The sequence below is a fragment of the Aphelocoma coerulescens genome, chromosome 9, assembly GCF_041296385.1.
Source record: "Aphelocoma coerulescens isolate FSJ_1873_10779 chromosome 9, UR_Acoe_1.0, whole genome shotgun sequence".
Taxonomy (NCBI): domain Eukaryota; kingdom Metazoa; phylum Chordata; class Aves; order Passeriformes; family Corvidae; genus Aphelocoma; species Aphelocoma coerulescens.
The window spans coordinates 25869363-25896847 of NC_091023.1; the positions used below are offsets into that span (position 1 = coordinate 25869363).

A 27485-nucleotide genomic window follows, 5' to 3' on the forward strand; every position below is an offset into this window, starting at 1 on the left:
TCATCACAAAAACCAGGCAGGGATGTGAGTTTTGGCTCAGCAAGGTGAGCTCTAAAGCATCGGGTGTGGCTGGGGAAGGGAGGGGCTCTGGTTCAGGAGTCAGGGGCAGGGAAGGCGCCCACAGCCAAGGCAGAGGCCCAGCGTGGCACAGGCTGCTCCACTCCCCTTGGAAATCAAAAAAAAAAAGGCAAAGGAAGCACAAGGCACATTTGGCATTTCAAACAACAGCCAAGGATGATTCACAGCCTCAGCCAACACACGCACTGGGGAAGAAAAATATACTGGAGAGAGAGATGTGTTTTTCAAATTGCTCCTTTTCCCCGTTCCAAGTCCCTGTCTCTCTCTCACATATCCCAGCTCATGGTTTACAAAGGCATCCCCAGCCCCAGGACTCAGGGGCAGACACACCTCCCACTCCTGCCTCTTGCCCGTCACCTTGCTCCCTTTGCCTTGAAAAACCATTTTCCAACTGGATATCCTCACCTTTAATGGGAATTCCTGCCGTAAGCCCAGGTTTGGCTCCATTTCCCTCACACTCTGAGCCCAGCAGGGTGTGATGCTCAGTGCCAAAGCAAACCCCACCCCTGGACAGTGCCACTGCCAGCAGGAATGTCACCTCTGCAGGAGCAAAGGGCTCCTGGCTGAGCCCCACAGCCTCTGCTGCTGCTGCCAGCCCCGTGGGATGCCCGTCCTGCTCCTGGCAGGGATGGTGCCACACGGAGCTCTGGCACGTGGGGCTGGTGCTGAGCACGGAGGGAGCCAGGGCTGTGCAAATCTCATCCCCAGAGCAAAGGGCAAGAGCAGCACCTGACTCCTCAGGGCTCACAAGACACCAATTTCTACAGCCAGTTATGAGCTTTTGTACATGGGTTTGTCCTGCTCATTTCCTTGCAGTCAGGGCCCATCACCTTGGTGGAGACAGCCTCAGCATTCTCCCAAAATCAACGGGAACCCACAGGCTCGGGATCTTCCCTCAACTAAACACGTGAGAAGCGTGACCTTGTTTTTCCCTGGGACCACATTTTGGATCCAGCATCAAGGAGAGAGCCTCACACCATCCCCAGGGCCAGGCTGTGCAGATCCTCAGTTAAAGGCTCACCTGGAGGAAACTCACCCAAAGGAGGAGCTGAAAGCTCAGCCCAGGCAGGAGCAGGACACTGGGATACTGCAGGAGCTGGGTCCCAGGGAAGTTCAGCCTGGCTGAGCAGTTCCAGCTCCACAGGAGCTCCAGTAACCCAGGAATGATGCTCAGCCACTGCTCCGAGGGGCTCGGGGCCCTTCCCAGGTATCCCTGCCTGGGAAAACACTGCCAGCACCTCTGGCAGCACAGGCAGGACCCAGCAGAGGAGTTCACTCACACGTGAGCTGGGAGGAGCAGGATGTCACTGAAGGGTCCCCGCTGCCTCAGCCCTGCCCACATTTGATTTCTGCCCCACTTCCCATTCTCCTCCCTCTTTTCATCCTGCAGGATGAAGCACACTCCCACCTTGCTGAGATTTTGCCAGGCTTTTGAGGAAGACTGCTGAGCCTTCAGAAACTTTAGTGAGCCCTAAATTAGATTTTCATGCTGCAGAGAACACCGGGAAACACATTTATCTTTTGGGGAACTGCAAGAGAGAAGCCACTTAGGAAAGTCAGATACAGCAGCACTCGGAGCAGACACCTGATGGATCTGCAGAGGGAACGGTGGGACAAGAGGGATGGTTTTAAACTGAAAGAGAGGAGATTCAGATCAGATATTGGGGAGAATTTACTCCCTGTGAGGGTGGGGAGGTCCTGGCACAGGGTGCCCAGAGCAGCTGTGGCTGCCCCTGGATCCCTGGCAGTGTCCAAGGCCAGGCTGGACATTGGGGCTTGGAGCAGCCTGGGACAGTGGGAGGTGTCCCTGCCATGGCAGGGAAGAGAGCAGGAGGGGCTTTAAGGCCCTTCCAACCCAAAACAAAAGGTGCTGTGCCGCAGTAGAAATACCTGCACATCCCAGGGAATTTCTGGGTTTCAGGCGTTCCAGCTCCCCTCTCCCCAAATCCTGCCCACAGGGCAGGGACTGCAGGGCTCACTGTGCTGGAGCAGGAGGAGGTGCCCAGCAGCCTCCCCAGCCCCCCTGCTCCCTGCACAGCTGCACTCACAAAGGCTCAGTATATTTAGATGCTGCTGCAGTTCCACCCGCTTGAAATCAAAGAAAAGCTCTGCAAAACTGTTTTTTTCTTTTCCTGCTGCTACTTCCTTCCCGTGGCTTTTCTCCTCCACCACAACAGAGCAGCACTTGGGGAAGCTGTGAAGCTGATAAATAAAACCTCTGCACAGACAAGACAAGTCCTTTCCAAGGCTGGAGCTATTTTAACCAGAAGAGCTCTTGGCAGAAGGGGCCTTGTTTCTCTGACTTGTGGTACAGGGTGACTTTCACAATTCCCTCCAGTTTAAAATCAAATCCCCAAGCATATTGGAAAAATAGGCCGACACCTGCCCTGTGAGCAGCCAGCCCTGGCAGGGATGGGGCTGGAAGGATCAGGCAGAACCCAGGTCCTCACCTGCTCCAAGGCAGCAGCACCTCCTCGCCCACCTCGGACCCTGGGAATGCTCAGCCCTCACCAATGGCACCTGGGCAGGTAACCCTCCCAAACTTATCCCAAACCCTCTCTGCTCTCAGAACTTGTGCTCCTGTTTTCCAACAAAGAGCACCAAGACCTTATTTTTCTGTCTGAACAGCCTGAGCAGAATAATCACAGAACCATGGAATGGTTTGGGTTGGAAGGACCTCAAAGCTCATCCCATTCCAGCCCCGGCTTGGACAGGGACACTTCCCACTAGACCAGGTTGCTCTGACCTAATAATAATGTAATTGTTAAATAATATTATTATTGGGCTTCTCAAGGAAAATTCCAGTAACTACCAAGCCAAATTGCATCCAGGATGGAAATCCAAGCATGCCATAGGTTGTGAGTCTACCGACAGCAGTGTTTCCCTGAAGTGCTTCACAGGTCTATGGCTTGGTACAGGCTCCTTGGATCTGTGTGTACATGAATTGATTTAAATACTCTGAGTAAGTGTAGCATGAATGTTGCCATCTCAGATTCATAATTAGCTTAGATTCATAATTAAGCTACTGTTGTGCTTATAGCAAATCCTATTGAGTCACTTTATAAATGTTAAATTAGTCAACTGATTAAGCCCCGCTATTGTTGTGTTGATCAGGCATTGCTAAATCCTTCAGACCTAAAGCACTGATCCCGTCTGAGGCTGAGTTTGGCACCGGGGCTGCTCTGAACCCCAGGACTCAACAGGAGGGTCTCCTTCCCCCTCTGCATCCCCACCCTTCTGTGGGCCAGCATCCCCTTAAATCACTGCAGACTGATTTTAACCTGATTTTCCCTCAAGTGCTCTGTCTGTGTAGCAATGAAATGAACTCTGCCTTCAAACTCTATGATTTTATAAATTTGTATTAAACCTGGGTTTGCTGATGCCTTTCTCAGTGGTTCTTCAGCAACCTAAAGTGGTGCCTCCACCTCCCTGTGGCAGCACCTCTGACCTCCCAGGAACAGGGAATGGGGCTGGAGAGGCTCTGGCAGCCCAGAGCATCCATTCCTGGGGGGTTCTGCACATCCTGGGGGCTTCACGCTCCTGATGCTCAGCCTGGCACTGTGGGAAGGAGCTCACAGTGAGCAAACAGCCTCCTCCTCCCCACAGCACTGGGGACAAAACACAGATCTCTGTATTTCAGGCACGGAGCCCCATCAGGGCGTTTCTGGCCTGAGCAAAGCCAGCAGGAGCTCTCATGAGCTGAGCAGCGCCCGCAGCTGCCCCTCCTGAGAGAGAAAACACGGAGGGGATGAAACATCAGTAAGGCATTCCTAAGGCGTTCCGTGGTGCTGGAGTCGGCGTGGAGCGGGGATAACGAGGCACAGGGCGGATGAAACGGAACGGAGCTCTGCCCCAGCCCGGGCACATCTCTGCGCCCCGGCCGGCACTCGGGGCTCCTGGGGACACCCACACGGGATCCCTGCAGGCTGCCCCTCACAGGGAGCGGGCACAGCAGAGGGTTTCACACCCCAAACCCTCACACAGCTCCCCGGGAGTGCCGGGCTGCGGAAGAGGCCAGAGGTACTCACCCAACCCGAGGCACGACACTCTCAGCCCGGACTTTCCGAGGTTCCTGGAAGGAAAAGAAAATAATTAGAAAATACAGTTCAGCCCTCAAGGGACACAGAGATCAACCCTATGGGAAGCCAGTAGCTGGAGAAGACAAGCCACTGCTTTTGTCCAGATCCTGTGTTTTCCTCGCAAAGGGGCAGATCCCCCACAGTGGGATCTGAGCACCCACGCTGGGCAAGGGGGGATGTGCTGCCATCCTCCTCCCTGAGTGCTCAGGCCTGGGAATAAACCCAGATACACTCAGCTGTACCTCACATCCATCTGGGGTCCCACAAATCAGGCACAAACACTCCCCGCACTTCCACAGAATCCCAGAGTGGTTTGGGTGGGAAGGACCTTGCAGCTCACCCTGTTCCACCCCCTGCCACGGGGCAGGATCAAGGTATAAATTACTGACCACCCGTCTGCCTTCTGCTGCAGAGCACCTCAAACAGTCCCTGAGCTTTTTGCAACTCCTGGTGAGTTATTTGAAGCCAAATAAAATAAAACAGAAGAAAAAGCTCTGCTGGCCCCGGGGCAGGGTCAGGGAAGGGGTTGGACAAAACACCCCAGGTTGTGCCCTGTTCTTTCAGCTCGTCCCATTTTTCCACACTGGATTTCCTGGCCGTTTCAGGTGTTCATTCCTCTGGCACAATTTCCCACTGGAGCATCCCTGGGAGGGGCAGGAGGACCAGCCCAACACCAGCCAGACCTTGGGGCAGAAGTGCCCATCCTCCCACCCCTCCAGGACCCCTTAATGCACTGCTGCACCCAAAATTTAGTGCTGCTAATGGGAATTTAAGATGTTGGGAGGCACAGGAACTTGACCTGCAGGTCTGTTTGAAAAGCTGCAGCTGCATCTCCAGCACCACGGGCCCCCAGGCTCACAGCACAGCTGGGGCAGGCACTGACCTCGTTTTTTTTTTCTGTTCTATTTTTTCTTCTTTATTCCCTTTCTATTTTTCCTCCCTTTTTATTTCTTCCCAGTCTTTTGAGAGCAAGCACAGCTGGACCCTGCCCACCAAACCCATCCATGCCCAGAACTGCACAAACGATGCCCATCCTCCCCAGCACCACTGGAACCCCTGGGAGGTTCAAAGGCAAAGCCCCAGAGCTGCAGCACGGTGGGCAGGAACTCCACAATTCCAGATCCTTGGGACTGGGATCTCTGCGTTCCTTCTGGACACAGCCCAAACACCCCGTAATGCTCCTTGGAGTCAAGTGCTGCTGTTCATTCCCACACAGATTCCAATTATTTTATAGGAGAAGGGGTTTTAAATCCTGTTTCTCACTGACCTGTTCTTTGCTTTTCAAAGTCTGGCTCTGTGGGCACAGCTCATCCATGAACTCCTCTCTCCACATAAATATAAATATATATCTACACATACACCCTTTATAGATAGATCTGCACATATATATTCTTTATAAACACAGCTATATGCACGTCCTTTACACATAAACACAAACACACCCCTTTAAATCGGTATATTCATGCCCATACCCTTTGTGTACACCCCTTTTTAATCACACACACGTATTGCCACTATCTGCATGCAAGTACAGATCCCCTCCAAACACCCTTTTCTATAAATACCTATATAAATGTACACGTATGGACACACAGTGAGTGAATCCCTGTGGTGCTTCCCTGCATTTGTAGGATTCACCACCCCGGCGCTGGGGTCTGAGCCCAGACCCCAATGACTGTCCTGTCCTTCCCCACAGCTCCCCTGTGCCACGAAGCCACACCAGGGCTGGTGCCTCCCCACTCCAGAGGTTTTTTGGGGTAAAACACATCAGGATTTGCTCCAGGGAGCAATACCCAGCTCTGTGAAGAGTCTGCTCAGCCAACAAATCCGGGCAGAAATGTTGTGTTTGGATTTCCAGAGCTCTGCCATTTGCTCAGCACACACCTGACCCGGATATTTGGAACATTGACGGTGGGAGCCGATGCTGGAAATGCCAAATCCCTGAAGGGCAAGATCCCTCCTGCTCCAGCAGGGAGCTGGGAGGCCGCTGGGCAGGAGGATTCCTGAGGCCACGGCCCAGCCTGGAGACATCCCCAGGAGTGCTCCCATCCCTGGGAACCGCCCTCAGCCGCACAGGAACAGGAGAGCACCGAGGCCACAGCAGCACGGGGAGCCACCACACCAGCTGTGAGCTGGTCACTCTGGGGTGCCTGGGCCCCAGCACAGACCTCGGGCTGTGTAAGAGCTCCCTGAGCCCAGCACTGCTTCCTCCAGCAGAGCAGGAATTTGTCTGGAATTTGTCACTCAAGACCTGCTTCTCCTCTGCCTCCCAGAACAGAAGAAACAAACCAACAAAACCCCCACAAAAATACAAAAACCCACCAAGGAAATAGCTGGGTATAATCTACATTTGCACCGATTTTGCAGCGCCCAGGTGGATGCATACGGAGATGTATCAGACACGCACAGACAGACACACAGACACGTGCCTGCAGCTGCACAATTGCCAAGTGAAATCAATGGGCTGTCTCTAAGTAACGGGGCAGTAAAAGCTCTTCGAGCTTCCACTGCACTAATTCCGGGCTCTGAGACAATGAACCAGCTCCGTCCCTGCAGCTGAACGGGCAGCAGCCCCACAGATCCCTGAGGATGGCTGTGCTGGGAGTGGGGGTTAGAAGGTGTTGGGAACGGTGATGGGAGCAAATCCCAGTTCATTGGGAGCACATCCCAGTTCATTGGGAGCACCTGCTCTGGCCATGCACAGCTGAGCATCCTCCTGGAAAAACTGCTGGAGTGCCTGTGCCAGGCAGCTCAGGGTGCTCACTTGGAGGAGAGAAGGTTCTGGGCTAAAGGGAGAGGGACTTGGGACAATGGGGAATGGCTTCCCACTGCCAGAAGGCAGGGATAGATGGGATATTGGGAAGGAATTCCTCCCTGAGGGTGGGCAGGCCCTGGCACAGGGTGCCCAGAGCAGCTGGGGCTGCCCCTGGATCCCTGGCAGTGCCCAAGGCCAGGCTGGACACGGGGGCTTGGAGCAGCCTGGGACAGTGGGAGGTGTCCCTGCCCATGGCAGGGGATGGAATTGTATGGTGTTGAGCTTCCCTTCCAACCCAAACCATTCCATGACTGATTTTTGGACAGCAATTATCAGCCTGTGCACAGGGCTGCTGCCCTGGTCACCGGTCTCTGCTCAGCACTTGCCAACACCAGGGTGGGAGATGGGTCCCCACCCCCAGCCAGCCCTGAGCATCCCCCAGTGGTGTCCCTGACACTGAGAACCAGGCCAGCAGAGCCTTTTGCTGCTGTTCAGGTCCCAAGGGTGTCATTCCATCCCTGAGCCCCAGCTCTGCCTCCCAAACACCCGGCACTGCCACTGCTCCCAGGGTTATCCTGCTGCTATTGAATCACTCTTCCAGAAGGAAAATTCCAGTTGGAAGCCAGTGCAGCCAAGGGGTGGAGCAGCCATCAGAGAGGACCAAGCAGGAGCCTCCGGTCTCTGAGGATCGCTTTGCCCAGCCAAAGCAGCTGATTAAAAGTCAGCTCTGATGCCTCCTTTCCTGGTTTTTCATCAGCACAGCAAACGTGCTTCTCCTGCTGGGAGTCCCCTATGCTCTGCAGATGTGGAGCAATGATTCTGCTCCCACAAATCACTGCCCAACCCACAGCACCCAGAGAGCACCCAGAGTTTACCTGCTGCTGTGCCCCATCCCCACAGCCACCCTGGTCCCCTTTGCACAGCTCCTGCCTCCCAGTCTGGAACTGCCTCCTTTTCCTCGCCCTTTTCCCCACAGTTGCACCACAAGCAAGGCCTGAAGGTGTTCAACATCTCAGCTTTGGGTTCTTTCAAAGGCAGAGTCCAAAGCCAAACAGCATCATGCTGGTGTGTGCCCAAAGCTGGGCTACAGCACAGCCTGGCCACTGGAGAGGCCTCACAGGGGGATGGGGGGGGGAAAGGGGCAGGAAGGAGAGGTTTTGGGGCAGACAATGGGGCAGCCCCTCTCAGTGCACACAGTGGAGCTGTACAAACCTCGCTGAGGTCACCCAAACCTCCAAGGCAGGACAGTCACAGCCCCCTCAGCACACAGCACCACAGGGCACTGGTTTATTTCGTGGAGAGAAGAGACACCCCAGCTTTTCTGCTGTTTGTAGCTCTAAGATGTATTTTCAGCTTAACTGCAAAACTTTGCAGTCTCCTTCCCCAGGGAGCAGCCTTGGGACAGGTGAGTGCAGCGTCCGTGCCCTCCTGTCCTGGTGCCCTGCACCGAACAGGGGACAGCGAAATCCGAGGGGACTTCAGCCCTGCCCAGAGCCCAGCTCTGCAGGTGGGTTTAACTCGGCTCTGCCTCGCTGGCAGGATCCAAGGGTGACATTTTCCCTGCACAGCAGGAGCCGGGGCCGGCACCACGTCCCCGCAGCACCAGCGGCTGTGCCAGATTGGCGAGCGCGGAGCGAGGCTCTGAATCACGGCAAGCACAGCCTGGGGCCCTGGCACGCTGTTAAAAATACCCCGAGCCACCACAACAGCGTCGGGCAGCGCTGACATTTCCCTTGACTAGGCTTTTCCAAGCGCGGCACGTCATTCCCGAGGGATCCTGCGGGCGTGGGGCAGGAGCTCTCCGGGGTGCCGGGGCAGCATCCCCGGGAGCTGCCGCCAGATCCAGCCAGACACACGTGCCAGCGGCAGGGAAAAGGCTGGGAAGGAGGTGTCAGCACAGCCCACGGACAGCGGGAATGGATGGCACCCTCCTGCCGGACAGGACCCTCTGGATGGCGCAGCCACAGGGCTGGCCACCCCCCCGCCGCACGGCAGGTCTGCTCCGAGAGTCACAGCCGTGCTTCTCCTGCCACATCTGTGCCCGCTCCTTCCTCATCCTCCTCCATCACCCGCAGGCTCAGAGCCTCCGTGCCCAGCGATTGCAGGGATTTTCCCTGGGATGAGCTCAGGTTTTGGCCTGGTGGGCAGTGTCCCAGCTGGGCACCAGCTCCGCGGCTGCAGGGGCCGCTCCAGCGGCACAGAGACCTGGAAAACTTTGCTCAGCTGCTGCCAGCCCTTCCCAGCCTGCAGCCAAGGGGAAAGCCCCTGCCTGGGCAGCAGGTATCACATCCCTGGGGCTCAAAGGCTCTGATTCTCCCTGCCCCTGTGAATCGTTCCCGTTTTCCTCGTTTCTAGCAGATACGCGGCTCCTTATCAGCAGCTCAGCCTGGCTGGGGACCACACCTGGCTCCCCACAGCCCACCCTGGCTGCTCAGAGGAAAACCACAACCCAAGCCCACCACAGCACCGAGTCCTTTACACACGGAGGAAACGCTGCTCAGAAGAGACACTTCGGTTCTGCTGCAGAGCTGAATAAGCCCGAGTTAATTGTTTTATTAGTAATGGGCTCGGGGGCTGACACCACTCAGTGCAGGACAGGGAGGCAGCAGATCCAGCCCTGAGGACACACTCAGGGCTGCAAAAGCCTCCAGCTCCTCAAATCTGGGGGAAAACCCATCATTTTGCTGGTTAGTCTCTTAACTGCAAACAGATGATGGGCAGAACAAGGAAAACAGGACAGAGATGCATTCCGGTGGGAGTGCTGGGTAAGGAGAGCCCCGTCTGTGTCCAAAGAAAGCACCAGGGCCCAACATGCACACAAAAGGTCAAGGTGACAATTTTTGGCTTCAAGAACCCCATGGTTCAACACCAGGATGTCAAAAAGTGACACAAAGGGAAAGGGAGGACTAACACATCCTGCAGCAGTACATCTGGGATAAAACCTGACAGCAAAAAGAAGGGGGGAAATATCACAGGTTTTCAAGACTCTTTTAACTAAAGTTAACATTACACACAGTCTTATCTTCCCACGGGGCCACATTACAAGGAAAAATCCCCTGGGATTGGGTTTCACCCTCCCTTGCTCCTGGGAATTGGATGCTGCTCAGAATCCTGCCTTAAACCAGCAGTGCCCAGCTTAGTCCCAGCCTAAACTTCCTTCAACACAGGGCAGCAGCGAGGCTCGTGGAAGACATGGAAAATTCCCAGTCCTCATTTTGCCTCTTCCCTCACCCCATGCCTCCTGCATGGGTTTTATGGGAATTTGGAGTTGAATTATTCCCTGGGAAGGGTGAGGGCTGACTGTGCAGGCAGAACTGAAGGAGAGCTAAAGGAATGTGTAATTTATATATGTACATACAGATGCGGGATGAGCCCAGAGCAGAGAGCTCCCAGGGAAGCAGGCACAGGGATCCTGGGGAGCCAGGAGAAAGGAGAGGAGGACCGGAGAGCAGCGAGCTGTGGGGAGGATGAGGCTCAGCTCTGGCAGACAGAGACAAAGAGAGGATTTAGGAGAAAAAGGCCAACGTGGCAACGTTTCTGTGACCACCCACTGCTGAGGCCACGTGCCCAGCAGAGCCCTGCAGTGGGACACTGGCACTGCTGGGCCCAGGATCTGAGCCAAGAGGCTGCTCAAATAAAGAAAAGGGGAAAATGTGGGGTAAAACATCCCTGCAAAGCAGCCTGTGCTACGTGGCAGGAATGGGGCTGTCTGCTGTGGCACGGAGCAGAAAGCAATGGTAATTATCCAGTTGTAATTGATCCTGCAGCAGGGGTGTGAGTGAGAGCCCATCAGTGGCAGTGAGTGCTCTGTAGCACTGGGCTGAGGCACCCGGGAGCAGCCCCAGCAGCCAGCCCAGGCACAGGGCAAACCCCTCTGCCTTCAGCCAGCAGTGGGGAAGGGCAAGTCCCCCCTGCAGGAAAACCTTCCCCATTGAACTACCACACACCTCCGGATCACACGGAGCTGGGAGAGCAGCACAAACCTCCTCCACCCACCCACAGAAACACCACCAACACCCACCCCTTCCCTGGCAAAGATTTATGGCCTGAGACACCTGTGCTGCTTAAGTACCTCGTTAACCTACGACTGGCTCCTCTGTCCTTCAGGGACAAAGCAATTACAGCACAATCCATCCCGTTTATCCAGGTGGGGGTTTGCTTCCCTGCTGCCCTTCTCTGGCGCAGGGAGAGTTTGGGTTTGGCCACATCAATTAACACCCCCCTAAATCAGCCCAAACCTTCCCTTCCAGTATTCCCAGCTGGAAGGGAGCAGGACAACCATCCTATCTGCCTGTGTATCCATCTATCTGCCTGTTTATCTATACATCTATCCAGCCATCTATCTTTCTATTTATTTATCTGTCCATCCATCCATCCATCCATCCATCCATCCATCCATCCATCCATCCATCCATCCATCCATCCATCCATCCATCCATCCATCCATCCACCCTTCTATCTGCCTATCTATCTATTAATCCATCTATCCATCCATCTCCCCGTCCATTCTTTATTCACCCATCCATCTCTGTCTATCAGAAGTGAGACAGACAAGGAGAGAGAGGTTGTTTTTTTTTTTTTCCCCATGGAAAAACAGAAGTTTTAAATAAAATCTCTGCAATAACACATACAATGACTAAAACATTTTCTAGTCCACACCCACAGAAGAATCACCAGGCTTGGGAGAGCTCCACAGAATTCAGATAAAGCTGCTTTTGGCTTGTTCCAAGCCTGGTTTCATTGCCCTGTGTCCCTGGTTGTGCCCACGGCAGCCAAACCCTACCAAAATACAAACCCGAGGGGATGGCCCCAGCACAGCAGCCTGGGGTAGGTGACCCCCAGGGGACCCCCCTCAGAGGTGGGGGACACAGCCAAACCAGGGAAATCATGGCACGGGTTTCCTGTTATAAACTGCAGAGAGTTTGTCTTATTGCTACAAAAATATGAAAAAAAAAAAAGTAAAAAAGTCACTGCTCCTGACGCTGGTGGTGGGAAAACAACGTTGCTTAGAAACATCCCCATCAGGGCTCCAGAACCGCTCCTTTCTGTACAGAAAATGAATAAAATATGTAATTTATTCCCTGAAAAAAAGAGGCTGTTTCAAGAGACACCAAAATCCTGATGAAAGCAGAGACCCTCCCCATTTCCCTCTCCCGCTGCAGCTCATCCAATGGCCCTCACCTGCCACCTGTGGAGTGGGGACAGTGACACCTGGCTTGGCCTTGGCCCCAACCCCATCCCTGCCTCCTGCACGGGAAAATAACAGAATCCCTGAATCCCAGAAGGGTTTGGGTTGGAGGGACATTAAAGCCCATCCAGTCCCACCCCCTCCCATGGGCAGGGACACCTGCCACTACCCCAGGTTCCTCCAAGCCCCATCCAACCTGGCCTTGGATACTTCCAGCTTCTCTGGACAGCCTGCCAGGGCTTCACCACCCTCTGAGTAAAGAATTTCTTCCTAACATCTAATCTAAATCTCTCCTCTTTTCGCTTAAAACTGGTCCCCCGTGCCCTGTCACTACGTGCCTGTTTAAAAAGTTGCTCTCCCTGTTTTTTACGAGCCCCCTGCACTTCCCAGAAGATGCTGAGCTCTCAGCTCGTCCTGACACCTCCAGCACATCCATTTGTCACGATTCATGGGGCTCAGGCTCGCCGGGAGCCGAGGGTGAGCCCGATGGAGGTGCTAATTCTCGCCTTGGATTGACTTGGGTGGTTTCCTGCTCCCAGGGCCGGGCTTCGTTTGTCTCCCTTGGCTCCGCGAGCCCAGCGCAGCTCGGGCAACCAGGAGCTGTCCCCGGGCCAGGCTCCGGTGGCAGGAGGGTGTCTCTGAGTGCCGTGGGTGGCAGGAGAGGCAAATAATGCTTTCTGTCTCTCATTTTGGGAACAAAACACTTCCCAGCACGCACAGCAGTTCGCACTAAATTACCGCCCGCAGCCGCGGTGATTGCAGCGAGCAGAGCCGCAGCTTTGGGCTGGTTCAGGGACTTCAAACCCTTCTGCACCGCACGGATGAGGGGTGAGGGGGGTCTGAGTGCCCTGGGACACCCGCAGCACCTCGGGCAGGGACAAATCACAGCACTCCAGTGCTTGGGGGGATGCCACAGAAAGTGGTCACTGCTGGGGAGAAACGGCTTAGTGAGGATGGGGTTAAAACCTTCACTAATGGAAATAAAAAGGGTGGGTTTGACCAAACCCTGCTGAGCAGCTTTCCTTGCCCTGGCACAACCCACCTTCCTGCTTGTCCCTCAGAAATACTCCCTGTTTCTAAATGGAACCTGCTTCACCCTAATACGACCCAAAATGCTCCCTACCATCCACGAGAGATGGCCCAGCTGAGGCTGTGCCCACAGTGTCACCTCATCTCCACAGTGTCACCTCATCCCCACAGTGTCACCTCGTCCCCACAGCAGCCCATGGCCCTGGGACCTTTGGGTGCTCAGACCAAGGCAGCATGTCCCAACAAAGGCTCCGTGTGGGGACAGAAGTCAGGACAGCTTCAGGCCATAAAGCTGCAGCAGAGAGTCAGAATCACAGAACGTCCTGAGCAGGAAGGGACTCCCAAGGATCATCCAGTCCAGCTCCTGGCCCTGCACAGACCCCCCAGCAGTCCCACCCTGTGCCTCCCTGAGAGCGTTGTCCAAGTGCTTCCCGATGAAGTTCAGGTATTTACGCAAAGCATTGACTCTCAGGAATTTTTTACCTCTATTCTCAACTGATGACAAGCACAGATAAACATGCCAAGCTGCAGCAGCTGGACCAGCGTAGGTGGCCCGACTTGTGCAAGCTGAAGACACAGATTTCTTCCCTTGCTTGAGCACGTGCATCCTTTGCTTTGCTGTGGCATTCAATCTGACACCTGCACTGTGTGACTGTGCTCGTGTTTGCTGCTCGGCAAACTGCTTTGTGATCTCCTACCTGTTACAGAAATAAAAGAGAGTCTGATTTGGATCACGTGCTTCGGCAGCAGTGAAGGTGCTCCTGGAGCAACGCTGCTTCCCTGCTGTCTCAGGGTAGGAGGAGATGGATCATAGAACCCCAGAACGGTTTGGGTTGGAAGGGACCCTAAAGATTGTCCCATTCCGCCCCTGCCATGGGCAGGACACCTTCTACTGTGCCAGGCTGCTACAAGCCCCATCCAGCCTGGCCTGGCACACTTCCAGTCCATGACACAGTCCCAGGTGTCTCCCTGTGCATCGTCCTCACCATGCAGGTCCTGCAGCACAGAGCAGTGATGTTCAGGATTAGGTCAGTGATACAAAATAGGAAAGAAAACTGCTACTCGTGGAATAACTGCAGAGACAAAACAGGGCAGCGCTGATGGGCTGGGGAAGGGTGGTGGGGAAGGCAGGAGGTGGCTCCTGGGCAGTGGCAACCCAGCTGGGCCGCAGGAGGGGCAGCCAGCCCAGGCAGGGATGGCACAGGGGACAAGCAGGTGCCTGAAGGGCGTCCAGCCCCCGTTCCCTGGCTCCCTTCTCACTTCCCAGCTCCTCTCCCGTACTCGTAGGGCCACCGGCTGCGTAGGTGGTCGCCTCAGCTGAAATTCCCCAGCGTTTTTCTTGGCTGCATCCCCACAGAAGTTGCAGATGACGCATTAAAATGTAGATAAGGCAGAGGAGATGGGCCTGGCCCGGCGCAGCCGTGCCGGGTGCTCGGCCCTGCCCGCGCCGGCCCCGGGCCTGTGGCCACCCTGAGCCCTCCGGCCGGGCACGGAGCCATCGCCCAGCCGGGCACACCTGCCCAGGCAGCCCCTCGGCCGCAGCTGTGGCAGCTGCTGGGTCACCAGGTGGGGACACCGCAGCGGGGGCAGCGCTGGCAGCGGCGTTCCCAGGGGAACAACTCCTGCTGGAGAGCCCCATCCGAGCGCAGCCCCCGCCGCGCTTCGTCACCGTCCGACCCCGGCAGCCAGAGAAAAACTCTTTGTCATCCTGCAGCCAGGCTTTTAAAGTGTGGGATTTCAAATGTCTGAGGGAATTACGTTATCCGTGCAAAAAATCTGGATGGGGTCAAGTTATTTCCAGGAATAAGAGGAACAGGGAGAGCTCCATCCCATCTGTGTGCGGCGGGATCCGCAGCCCCCCCATCATCCCACTGTGGTCCCCAGCCCCGTGGTGCTGCTGGGGGATGCACACAGAGCCAGCAGCCTGGGACACGTCCTGCCCCTGTCCCACTGACTGCACATCCCACGCTTTGGAGTCAGTATCCGAGTCGTGCCTGTGTGCAGAGGGCACAGCCAACAAACCCCACAGGGCTGAGCATTACAAAATGCCATTTTCCCTCCTTTCGGTGCCACCTCACACTCAAAGAGGCAAAATAAAAACAGTAAAAGCCTGTCGAGGGGTTTGCCTTCCCCACCCCTTGATCCACCTTGGAAAGTATTGGTCACTGAGCTGAAGTGGGTGAATAAACTGGAGCTGGAAAACAGGTGCTTTCTCCACAGGCAAGAGAGGCTGGTTCTGACACAATCCTGAGGCTGGGGAAGGGGAAGGAATCTGAGCAGTCCCGGGATAACTCTGGGCTCTCAGCACAGCCCAGGGCAGTTTCATCCCACAGCAGGGATGGCCCAGGAAGGGGAGACTTCACTTTGGAGGGGCAATTTATCCTTGCAACAACATTCAGGTAACAGAGATTTGCAGGAATTATTATAAAAATAAGCAGCCCGAGGTAGGGAAACCATTGGGGGAAAAAATGGAATTTATGTTTTGATTACTGTGCTGGACTTCTGCTTTTTGACAGAGAAAATATGTTTTTTGAAAGATTTTAAGTATTGCTGAACAAGGGCCTGGAGTGACAGGATAAGAGGGAATGGCTTCCCACTGCCAGAGGGCAGGGATAGATGGGATATCGGGCAGAAATTGCCAGGTTGGACAGGGCTTGGAGCAGCCTGGGATAGTGGAAGCTGTCCCTTCCCACGACAGGGGGTGGAAGGGGATGGGCTTTAAGGTCCCTTCCAACCCAGCCCATTGTGGGCTGATTTGACAGCTCCGAGAAGCAGCTGCAGCAGTTTCACAGCCAGCACAGCTGAAGCTGCTTTTCTGTGTCGGCTTTTATGGCAAATTCAATGCCAAAAGGAAAATATAGGTATGCCATAAAATTTTTATGACTTCATCCTCAAAATATCTCCAACGCAGCTTGTTTACGTAGAGGGCATGTTCTCCTGGTGATCTCAGGAGCTCTCTCAGGAGATCCAACAGCCCCAGCCCCGCTCTCCTCCCCCGTGCACAGGCACCATCCCATCCATCGCACCCGAGGCTCTCCACGTGTGCTCCATCCAGCTGGATTTAAGCTGCTGGGGGCCCTGCATAGACTCTCACACCAATCCTGCATTTTGTCACCAAAACCAAGGAGAAACCTGCTCCAGCTTCCCTCTGAGGAGAATTTCTTATACATTTGGATCCTCGAGGAGCACGTCTCGGATTGCCAGGGCAGCGGCTCCCTGGGAAGCAGCAGGAGGGGGGGAATGAGATGGGCTTTAGGGTCCCTTCCAACCCAAACCATTCTGGGATCCTGTGAACTTCTAAAACGGGTTTGTTCAGGAGCAAACCCCTTCCAAGGCTCCAGTCAAATGCTGACCCCTGCAGAGGCATGGAAGGATGGCCTGGGCACCCTGAAGAACAGGGCCAGGACAAGGCACAGGCCACAGCATCCAAATCTACCCCTCTACACCATCCAGACCCTCCACTGACCTTACATCAACATCTGCCCACCACCCAACGCCACCAGAGCCCGCCTTGCTGGGTGTTTTCCAAACACTAAAGCAAGGGAAGCTCTGCTGGAGCAGCAGCTGTGGGGACAGGTCCATGGCATGTCCCTCCTCACCACAGCGTTGGGCACACGCCGGGCCCCAGGCACAGAGGAGAGTCCCCGAGCACAGCAGGGACTTGTCACCCTGGCTGTGACCTCTGGGCTCACACCCAGTCACACCACAGCATTTTCCTTTCCTCAAAGACAATTAATTTCTTAACAAACACATTCTGCAGGAGGCGTTCTGTAGAGTTAGTCTGAAATAAAAATAAGCACGCTCAAAACTCTGATTGGATTTTGCCAAAGCAGCCAGGCTAAAATAATACATTTTAAATGTCTTAAACTGTGCACTTCCCAAGTAATTAAATTACAGCGTTCCTGCACGACGGCTTCTCTTCCATCCATTTAAGCATTAAAGTTGTCAGGCAGCCTTGAGATGGAAAATACCAGGCTGCAGGGAAGGGTTTGGGAGGAGCGGGGTGAGTTTGAGCAGCCATGGGGCAGGGATGTGCTGCAGCCACCAGCACCAGGCAGGGAGGTGCCCCACGCAGGGGACAGCCACCCACTGCCACTGCCCAGAGAGGGCACACGGGTCTGGGGGCACGGGAGTGGCAGTGGTGACGGGGACAGCCACCCGTGGGCGACAGGGAGAGTCATCCATGGATGACAGGGACACCCACCCACGGGTGACAGGGACACCCAGCCAGGCTGCTGCGTGCCCTTGCCCTCCCCGTGCCCCTCGGCCAGGGTGGCTGTGGGCGGCTCCGCGGCTCAGCCCCCACAGCTCCGCTGCATTATTTAAAAGCCTCCTTAAAATATCATCGTTTTGCTTCCGCTTAAGCAGAGCACCATGAGAGTCGTGTTCTTGGAGCACCACTTGTCCTTGAATCCAGTCCTGCCCTCCCCAGATCATCGCTCCCCCTCGGGATTACAAGGGGGGCATCGCCTGCAGAGCCGTGCCCGCTGCTCCCAGTGCCACCCGCTGCTCCCAGTGCCGCCCGCTGCTCCCAGTGCCGCCCGCTGCTCCCAGTGCCACCCGCACCGCGGGCAGGGCTGTCCCCAGGGCGGCCCAGGGGCTGGGCAGGAGAAACCCCTTGGGCTGCACGTGCACAGGGCTGGGCAGCGCTGCTCCAGGGCCAAAGCCACGCTGGAGAGCCGGGAGCAGCCAGAGCAGCTGGGCAGGTACTGCAAAGCAAAGCCAACTTTGCTTTATCCAACACCTGGAAGAGGAGATCCATCTCCGGTGCTCACACTAGCCCGGGCACCTGCAAAGTCCTCATTTATCACGGAATCCTGGAATCGCTGAGGTTGGAAGGAGCTGGAGGATGACAGAGGCAGCACTGGCTGCACCGAGGGCGGCAGCCAGGGAGGAGGGTGCCCTGCCAGATCCCGTGCACTGCCCTGGATTTGGAGTGCAGCTGGAAAATGAATGTGTGTCCAAACCTAACGCTGGTTTAACACTGCAGTGTGATGAGAGGGGAGAAATCCAGACCCCACCAGGCCCCGGCCTCACCTCAGAGCTGCAAACTCCTGGGGAGCCACTGGGAATGTGAAAACAGCACAAATCAGCAGATTTTGTTTACTCAACTGGTTCCTTTTCCTTCCCTTTTGAGTTATTCCTGCCTCCTTTGTAGCCATTATAAGCTACTGTCCTGGGGGGAAAAGCATTGTGAATTCAGCATAAATCCATTCTGTTCACTGGATTAGTCTTAATTTGCAGCAAGAAAATGAAGATCAGGCGATGAGCCATAAAAGTCAGCCTGATGTGGAGAGTACTGAAACAACATGGAGCTTGATATCAAAATAATTGTACCATTTGCATGTGAGAGTTTAAAACTGCTCATAATTGCAGCAAGACTTAAATAAACCACAGTTTCCTAAATATGTGAGGTAGTTATTATGGTTAATGCTTGGAAAAAGAAACGTGGGGAAAAAGAAGACACAGCTCCTGGAACACTGCTAAGAAATACCTGCTTCCACTTACACCCCTTGGCAAGCACAAGACTCAACTCCTATTCCCAAAGGAATTCTGCAGCCCAGGGTGACCTGGGTGCATTTCCCAACCCATCAGGCTGGGGTTGGTTTGGCCTCCTCCAAGCCCACATCCGTGGCACGGAGTCCAGGACACCGCGTGCCTCGCAGGGCCATTCCAGCAGCAATAATACCCCGATGCCACAGAGGGAATTTGTATTTTAATAAAAGCATCCTTGCTTCCAGCCCGTGGGTGACCCGGGCATGTTCAAAGCAGTGGAAGGAACTGCCGGGGATGGTGGATGCTGATGGTGCTCACACCCGGGGGCCCTGCAGGGCTCCAGCCCCTCCCAGGCTGAGATTCCTCCTGCTCTGCCAGCGCTTGGCAGCTGCACCAGGAACCCCTCCAGGAGGGGGAACAGCTGAGGGATGTTCCATGGAATCATAGAATCATCCCAGGTTTGGAAGGGACCTCAAAGCCCATCCAGTGCCACCCTTGCCATGGGCAGGGACACCTCCCACTGTCCCAGGCTGCTCCAAGCCCCAGTGTCCGACCTGGCCTTGGGCACTGCCAGGGATCCAGGGGCAGCCACAGCTGCTCTGGGCACCCTGTGCCAGGGCCTGCCCGCCCTCACAGGGAACAATTTCTTCCTAAAATCTACTCTAAATCTCTCCTGTTTCCCAGGGGATGAGGAAGAAAGCAAACTTTACTTCTCAAGGTTTATCTGCCCAGATCACCTTTACGTAATTCCAATGTCAGCAGCTTTACTTCCACATTTACAGCGAGATTCCTTGCTGTACCTTCGCCATCCCTAAATGCTCAGCTCCCCCCAGATTTGAAAACCATGCTGGGGAGGGAAACTGTTTTCTGCCCTCCCTTCTTCCCCCTTTACTCCATTGTTTTTCACCTCTTATCTTACAAACGTTAATAACACTTCTCTAATGACGGAAGATTCTCACCCCTTTGGGTGGGAAGGATGGGTTTCCTCTCGGGGGATGGTGCCCGGCCTCTCCTCACGCTGCCCAGGCCCCGCGGAATATGAACTCCACCCATTTGCCTTTGCAGATAAAATTTTTTCTTGAGGCTCGCGCCGGAGTTAATGGTCAAAGCTGCCTCCATCAATTATGGATGAGCACAAATAGATAGTTGTGCTCTGTAAATTGGGTCCCTCGTGCCCATGCGCGGGCAGGGCTCGGCAAAGGGCTATTTCTGAACTGCTGACGGCCCCGAACTGGCCCCGCAGCGGCGGAGCCCGGCACAGCCCAGCTCCCATCCCAGCCCAGCTCCCATCCCAGCCCAGCTCCGGGCACAGCCCAGCTCCCATCCCAGCCCAGCTCCGGGCACAGCCCAGCTCCCGTCCCAGCCCAGCTCCGGGCACAGCCCAGCTCCCATCCCAGCCCAGCTCCGGGCACAGCCCAGCTCCCATCCCAGCCCAGCTCCGGGCACAGCCCAGCTCCCATCCCAGCCCAGCTCCGGGCACAGCCCAGCTCCCATCCCAGCCCAGCTCCCATCCCAGCCCAGCTCCGGGCACAGCCCAGCTCCCATCCCAGCCCAGCTCCCATCCCAGCCCAGCTCCCGTCCCAGCCCAGCTCCGGGCACAGCCCAGCTCCCATCCCAGCCCAGCTCCCATCCCAGCCCAGCTCCCGTCCCAGCCCAGCTCCGGGCACAGCCCAGCTCCCATCCCAGCCCAGCTCCGAGCACAGCCCAGCTCCCATCCCAGCCCGGCTCCCATCCCAGCCCGGCTCCCATCCCAGCCTGGCTCCCATCCCAGCCCAGCTCCGGGCACAGCCCAGCTCCCATCCCAGCCCAGCTCCGGGCACAGCCCGGCTCCCATCCCAGCCCAGCTCCCATCCCAGCCCGGCTCCCATCCCAGCCCAGCTCCGGGCACAGCCCAACTCCCATCCCAGCCCAGCTCCGGGCACAGCCCAACTCCCATTCCAGCCCAGCTCCAAGCACAGCCCAGCTCCCATCCCAGCCTGGCTCCAGGCGCTCCTGGGCACAGCTCCTCCTCCTGGGAGCACGCTCTGGGGTGCTCTGGGCAAGGCTTTGCACTGCTGCAGCTGTGATGGAAAGGGGCTGGTATCAAAGAATCTGGGAACTCTACAGTGGCTTGGCCTGGAAGGGACCTTTAAGACCCATTCCACCCCTGCCATGGGCAGGGACACCTTCCACTGTCCCAGGCTGCTCCCAGCCCCAATGTCCAGCCTGGCCTTGGACACTGCCAGGGATCCAGGGGCAGCCACAGCTGCTCTGGGCATCCTGTGCCAGGGCCTCACCAGCCTCCTTGTAAAAACTTCTTCCTACTATGTAATTTTAAGTCTGAGAACAGCAAGGCTGGTGCCAGTCTCACTTTGAGAAGTTGTTCCCTGTGGGAGCAGCACCACATCCCAAACCGCCCCCAGCACCAGGATCAGGGCTGGATCCATTTTACTGAAAAGAACTTTAAAGAAGATATGGCAAATTAGGAGAGAGAAGAACCCAGGCTGTGACGTCTCCACGGTCCAAAGCAGGTGGAGACCCGGGCTGCCGTCCCTCCTCCCTGCTGTGCATCATCTCAGGGAAGCAAAGCCACATCCTTTGTTTCCAGCAGCGGTGCGGCAGATTGCAATTTTCCAAGCCAAGCGCTGCAACTACACCATTTTCAAAGAAAGGCTTGAAGTGATCCCAGATATTCTCCCCGAGCATCTGGGCAGGCTCCCCAGTGGGACTGAACTGGAGCATTTAAAAGGATAAAAGAGAGCACTCCTCTGCCCGTTCGCCTTCCGCAGGAGGAGGCAGCGAGGCTGTGCCCGGCGGTGACAGCGGCGGTGATGCCTGGGGGGTCCTGTCCGGCTCCTGCCACAGCCCGCGGGGAAGATGCCAAACACAAAGCTCTTTCTGCAAAGGCAGAGCCGAGGTTTGCTCAGGTGAGAGCCGCGGGGACGCACCTGAGTCCTCGTATTTGCAGCTGTTTCCCGGCGAACGCATTTATTCCCGTAAACTTTTGCCTTTCATATTCCAATTCGGTCCCTGAGCTGGAGCGGGGCCAGAAACATGTCATTTGGTGAAAAGCCCCCGAGCTGGCTCCTCTCCCGCCCCCACCCCTGTCACAGGCGTAGTCGCTGTCTCTCCCTTTTACATAATCCCAGCGGATCGGGAGCGCCTGGCAGCCGGGGGAGGCAGCCCGGGGTCGGGAGCATCCCGGGAGCGGAGCGGGAGCTGCGGGGCAGCCCTGCCGCGGGGGCGGCGCAGCGCCCGGGGGCGCAGGGGGGCGGCTCTCGGTATTTTTAGCGTGAATCGAGGGCCAGCGTGGCTGTCGTGGCCTTTGGAGCAGCTCACGCTGCAGAGCTCAGCATCAAGGACATAATTCAGGCAGAAAATGAATTGGGAAGGACTTCAGGTTCAAATGTGAGGGAGCTGAGGACTTTGCAGAATTATTGTTGCAGCCGTTGGGAAAAGCCTTTGGCTTTGGATTTCCCTCGGGCTGAGGAATCAGTCCCAAAGTGAACGCGAAATTCCAGCTCCACTGGTTGGTAGGCGCTTCCCTACCCAAAGGTTATCGCGACTCAGCAGCGTCGCAGCTGAGCCCGAGGGTTACTCAGCTCTTCCTCCCAATTCCCCTGCGCTGCTTCTCTTGGGGGAGAGAAATCAGCTCTGCATACGGAGCGATTTGCGAGAAGAAACAGAGATTAGTCATAAAGATAAATCCTCAGCCTTGTCGCCAACGAGCTGCTATTCCTGGTGCAATTCCCAGGTCTGGGGCAGACGGAGTGCCGGGGCTGTGAGAACTCCGGTGGGACAATCCACCCTCACTCTCCAAACCTTATCCAGGAATAAGGCAGAAAGGACTCGCAAAGGCCCAACTGTGGAGGCTGCAGGAGCAAGGAATTGCGGTTACCCAGGGTGCGGGTTCCCCGGGGGAGAGCGCCGCCGGGAGCCCGGGGAAATCAGGGGATAACTGCGGGCAATTAGCACACAGTGCCCGTGCAGCCAGCGAACATGGCTTGGGAGCAGGTCCTGCCTCTGAGAGACACCCCATGAGCACGGCTTGGGAGCAGGTCCTGCCTCTGAGAGACACCATCAAAGACTCGTCTCCCACAGATGAGCTTACAGGGAAACTGAGGCACGATGGCTTGGATGGGGCTGCCAGAGGGGTCAGGGGTCACAGGAGCTGCTGGCTGCCACTGCTCCACTGGGAAGGTGCTTAAAGGACAAGTTTCACCGATTTTGAGTGTCCTGTTTTCAGACAGGACCCTCTGCCACACCCCAAACACTGCCCTCCCCACAGCTGGGGCTGGACCGCAGCACCCGGGATCCCCCTGGACACTGCCCCTGCCATGCCACCCCCAGCCCCTCGTCCGGCTGGGACCTGGCTCCAGGAGACATTTATTAACCAGAAGTTCTGCCCTGGCCACAGGCTCACGAAGGACTTCTGCTGCCAGCACCATGCCAGGAGGGTGCAATGTCCCTGCTGAAAGTTGGTCATGGCTGAAGGACAGGGACAAGCAGCTGCAAAGGCCGGGCTTCCACTTGGGCCAAGCCTCCCAGCCATTTATCAACCATCCATGCAAAGCACAGAAAATTACATCTGAGCACCCCATCCACCGTGCCTCCAGTCTGCGCAGCTCCTGGAGAGTTAATATTGACATTTTCCGAGGTGCAGGATCGCCCTGCACTGGCTGCAGCACCCCTGGATCCGAGAGTGGGTGCTGAACCCAGAGTGGCTTTGCAGCCGTCCCAGGACCCCAAACCCAGCATTAACACAAAACTGCATCCTGCAGCTCCCCTGGGCAGGTCTGGTGGCACAGGAGCCCTGGCTGGTATCCCACGGGCTGGGAACCAGCAGGATGAAGCTGCCTGGAGCCCCACGCCCCCCAGCCTGCCCAAGGAGCCCTCCAGTGCCAGCTACCTCCTCCAGCAGCAGCTCCACCTCAGGCACGGGGTGCAGAGATCCCAGGCTGTCCCCTTCTCCCAGTCCGAACGTCACCCATTAGTGGCTGAAAGGGACACCCTGAACAAGCAAAAGCCAGCACCAAAGGCACACAAATCCTTCTCGCTTACAGCCGAAGGCAGGACAGAGAAGCTGATCAGCTGCCCACACCGAGCACTTCGGACTGAACTCACAGCCATTCCTTATTTTTCCTGCCTAGGTTAGGAGGAATAAAAACCTGTGAGAGGCAGGAGGCATTCCATAAGAATGCCTGAGATTTTGTTTTCTGCATTTGCCTAAAATTGGCTTTGATCTCATCTTCCCCAAGTGAACCAGGTGAGAAGTCCGTGAGCCACCCCCACGGTGGATTGATACCCAAGGCAGACGCCTCTGCTCCACACTGCAAACCAACTTTCCCTGTCCAGCCCCAAGCATGCTTTGCTAATTTTTTTTTCTACCCATTAGCACCAATATTAGTTATATTGAACACTTAATAGGAACCATCTTACCACCACTGTCACAGATTCACGACGTTGTATAGAATCTGCCCAAGCAAGCGGGATTTTGGTATAAAATCACAAACACATTTGCCTGCAAAAACACAAACACCCCAAAGCTTCCCCGTTACGCCCAAGTTTAAAAATCTATTAATAACCTGAGGAGAGAGCTCCTCTGCAAAACCAGGTGCATCCAGGCAGGCAAAGTAAAGAGCTATTACACTGCAAGGGAACAAAGACCGAGACCGTGCCCATACCTATATTTCATGCCCGTTTGCTTTGCGGTGGATTCTTTTAATGAAATGTGGTGCTGCGGGGTAAATGTCCCCAAACTGCGAGCGATAATAGCCACTGTCCGAAATTTTGCCCGGGCTGCATTCACTACGTTCGGGGTGGTGGTGTTCTGCTTGCTGATGAGCCTGTCTTCACCATTTCTCTTCAAGTTGTGGTCTGTGCAGGCGATGGACACTTGCATCGCGCCCGCGGTGCCCCGGCCAGGTGGCGGGCGGACCCACGGCCCCCCACGGGCTGCAGCTGCCCAGCACGGCCGGCAAACCTCCGACCTGGGACTCCCCGAGCACCGGGGGCTCCGGCAGAGCCGCGCTGCGTGCCCGCGATGCCGGCGGCAGAGAAACGCGAACTTGCCACGGCAACGGCGCGAGCGGCTTCGGGCTCACTCCGGGCTCTCCGCGGCGATGCTGCTGCTCAGCCAGAAGCATCCATCCAGTCAGGTGCTCCCGGAGCGCCGCTCCTTCATGGTGATCGCTCCGCAGCCGCTCTGTCTCGCTGCAGGCTCCCGGCCGCTGGTTTTAAATCACTGCGGGCATCCTGCGAGCGCTGGCTCCGGCGGCGCTGGACCGCGAAGTGCTGAGCAGGCACAGCCGAGCCCCGTCCCTCGCCAGCGCGTCCCTAAGGAGCGGCAGCATCCATCGGTGTCCTTCGCCCAGGCGCAGCAGCGCTACCTCCCACCCATGGCAGCCCGCCGAGCGCTGGCAGCGGCTCCGCAGCGGCCCCGGGATCCCCCCGCCAGAGCCTGCGGGGAGGATGGGAAGGATGCGAACGACGGGCCTCCTTTGTGTTCGGAGGGAAGGCAGGCGATTCAGGCAGATCCGCCCGGAAAAATCGCTGCCGGCATCGCTAAGCGAGGTCTTCTGTAGCGGGCAGCAATTCGGTGTTAAAATGGGTTAATTATGGGGGAAAGGAAAAAAAAAAAATAAGGGGGAGGGGGAGGAAAATCGCTGTGCTCCGGTGTGTGAGGGAGTTAACACGTTAATCCCGTGTTTCTGGCACCCGGAGCCGCCGCCCGCAGCCCCCGGCTGGCAGCAGGGCCGGGGTTAATCCCGCTCCCCCAGCATCGCCAGCGGAATGAGCCGCAGCGCAAAGGCTTCAGAGCAAAACCAGAGCGTCCCTCAGCAGAGCAAACCATCCCCATCCCCGGCTGCGGCCGAGGCTGCGGTCGGAGCCTGGCACTGCCCGGTGCCACCTCTCCTGTGGCGCTGGCTCTGGGCACCCAGGGGACCCCCAGGCTGGGAGCTGCTCACGGGAGCGGTGGGAGGGTGACAGGGACAGGGCGCTTTGGAGGCCTCGCAGGACCCCCGCCCGTCACTGTCGCCAGCAGAGCGGCCCTGGGAGGGACAGGCAGTGGGTGTCCCTGGGTGCAGCCCCACAGCAGAGGATGCCCGAGTGTGGCAGGGCAGGTGGGTGAGGGCAGGGTCACCCGTGGTCCCTTTTCCACCTTGCACAGGCCCTGAAAAATGGTTCGGGGCGCCGCACTCCTTCGTCTGCCCCAGACTGCCCGAGGGGTTGGGGCGAGGGGGCACCTCCGGAGCTCCTCCTGCCCACCCCCCACTCACTGCCAGGCCCAGGCCCCATCCCCTTAGGGTGTGAGCAGCTCCCAGACTGGACCCTCCTCCGGTGACCCGCCCGACGCACCCAGAAGTGGAGCAGGAGCAGGGGCAGAGAGGGCTGGGAATGCTGGCGGGGCGATCACAGCCTGCTTTGGGCTCAGGGTGGCAAAGCTTTGACCCCTGCCCTGCAGCGGGGGCACACCACGGTGCCCCCCCTCCATCCTGCTGAGGAGGGGGCGTGTGGGAGCGCCGGGGGGGCAGCTGGCAGCCAGCCGAGGCCACCCACCACCCCGTGACAGGGGAAGAGCTTCTGCCGATCTCACTGCAATTCCTCTCCTGATGGCTCATTAACAGGTACCCAGCACATTCCTCTGAGGATGGAAAGCATTAAATCGGACAAAGACAGTTACTGTACGGTATTTTCCCAAAGAGGATTAACAGTTAATCACACAGCAGACCCACCAACTCCCAGCTGTCAGTGGTCTCCTTGGACTCACCCTCAGGCAGGGATTTGGGGGGAGCAGGACCCCTTGGAGAGTTTCCAGACACCTCATCAGTGAGTCGGTATCGCAGACCACCAGCAAACCCAGCAGAGTGAGGCATCGGGGGGCACAAGCCATGGGGGCACTGACACCAAGGTGCTCCTTGCATGCAGGACATCCTCAGGGTCTCCATGGTCCTGGGGGATGCAGCTGGAGCATTGGTGGTAGCACCCACTTGGTTTTGGAGCCCTGTTCTGTGTTTCAGAGCCCAAAGCCGGACTGACAAACCTGGAAATGTTCCCCTCTCTGATGGCTTCACACCCCCTCGCTGGGCACAGGCACTCCAAGGTGCCTTTTACCTCTGTTCTGTACATCTCTGGAGAGGTCCCACTGCAGCCAGATCTGCCAAATGCTGTGCCTTGGTCCTGGGGATGAGCCCAGGCCCTGGTCACCATCCCCACTGCCAGGGCTGCCCGTGCCCTGAGGTACCGGGGTGGGCCAGGGAAGGGGACAGAAAGGGACAGTCCTGTTCTGCACTGGCACATCCCACAGAGCATCTTACCTCAAGCTGCTTAGCTTTGGAGGGGTTACAGTCTCTCCACAGAGTATGTATTTAAATATGGGATTTATTTCATTTCCCCGAGCAAGATAATCACTCCTACAGTAAAACGTTGGAGTAACATAATTCTGTATGATGAAAATCCTGAGCTTATAGAAGAGGAGCTACGTGACAACCCTGGCAGAGGACTCAGCCACAAGCCTGTGGCCAGGCTGCCTGTGACACCTCAGTGCCACCAAATCACTGTGACAAGATGCCCGCCTGCATTTCCCCCTGAGCAAGACAATCGCTCATTAAATAACTTGCTCATAAAGCTTCATCAAGCAAACGTGGTTTAACACAGCTGCTTGTGACCACCCTGTGACCCTCCTGGCCCCGGAGCCACTGCAGCCACCCCGGGGGCCAAATCAAAGCCACCAGACCCAGGGCGAGCAGGGGCTGTGGGGCAGGGCGAGCCCAGGAGCTGCCCTGGGGCTCTACACAAACACATCCCTTGCCCGGAGCTCTGTCCCAGCACCTTGCAGGGGCAGGATGATGCACACCCTGTGGGGAGCAGGATGGAAACC

General features: G+C 56.5%; 1 protein-coding gene across 2 annotated transcripts in view; it reads right to left on the bottom strand.

Moving 5' to 3' along the window:
* The window catches only part of KCNAB1 (potassium voltage-gated channel subfamily A regulatory beta subunit 1), a 57948-nt gene that overhangs the window by 20101 nt on the left and 10362 nt on the right, over window positions 1-27485 (bottom strand). Inside the window, exons 1-2 of one of the 2 annotated variants that reach the window (XM_069024087.1) lie at window positions 6480-6627; window positions 4107-4150 (exon numbers count right to left, since the gene is read on the bottom strand). In XM_069024087.1, the coding sequence (XP_068880188.1) occupies window positions 4107-4150; window positions 6480-6541 (106 nt within the window). In that variant the 5' untranslated portion in view covers window positions 6542-6627. Of the gene's footprint in view, window positions 1-4106; window positions 4151-6479; window positions 6628-27485 lie in introns of those variants that run through there. The other variant, XM_069024086.1, reaches the window with a different exon arrangement.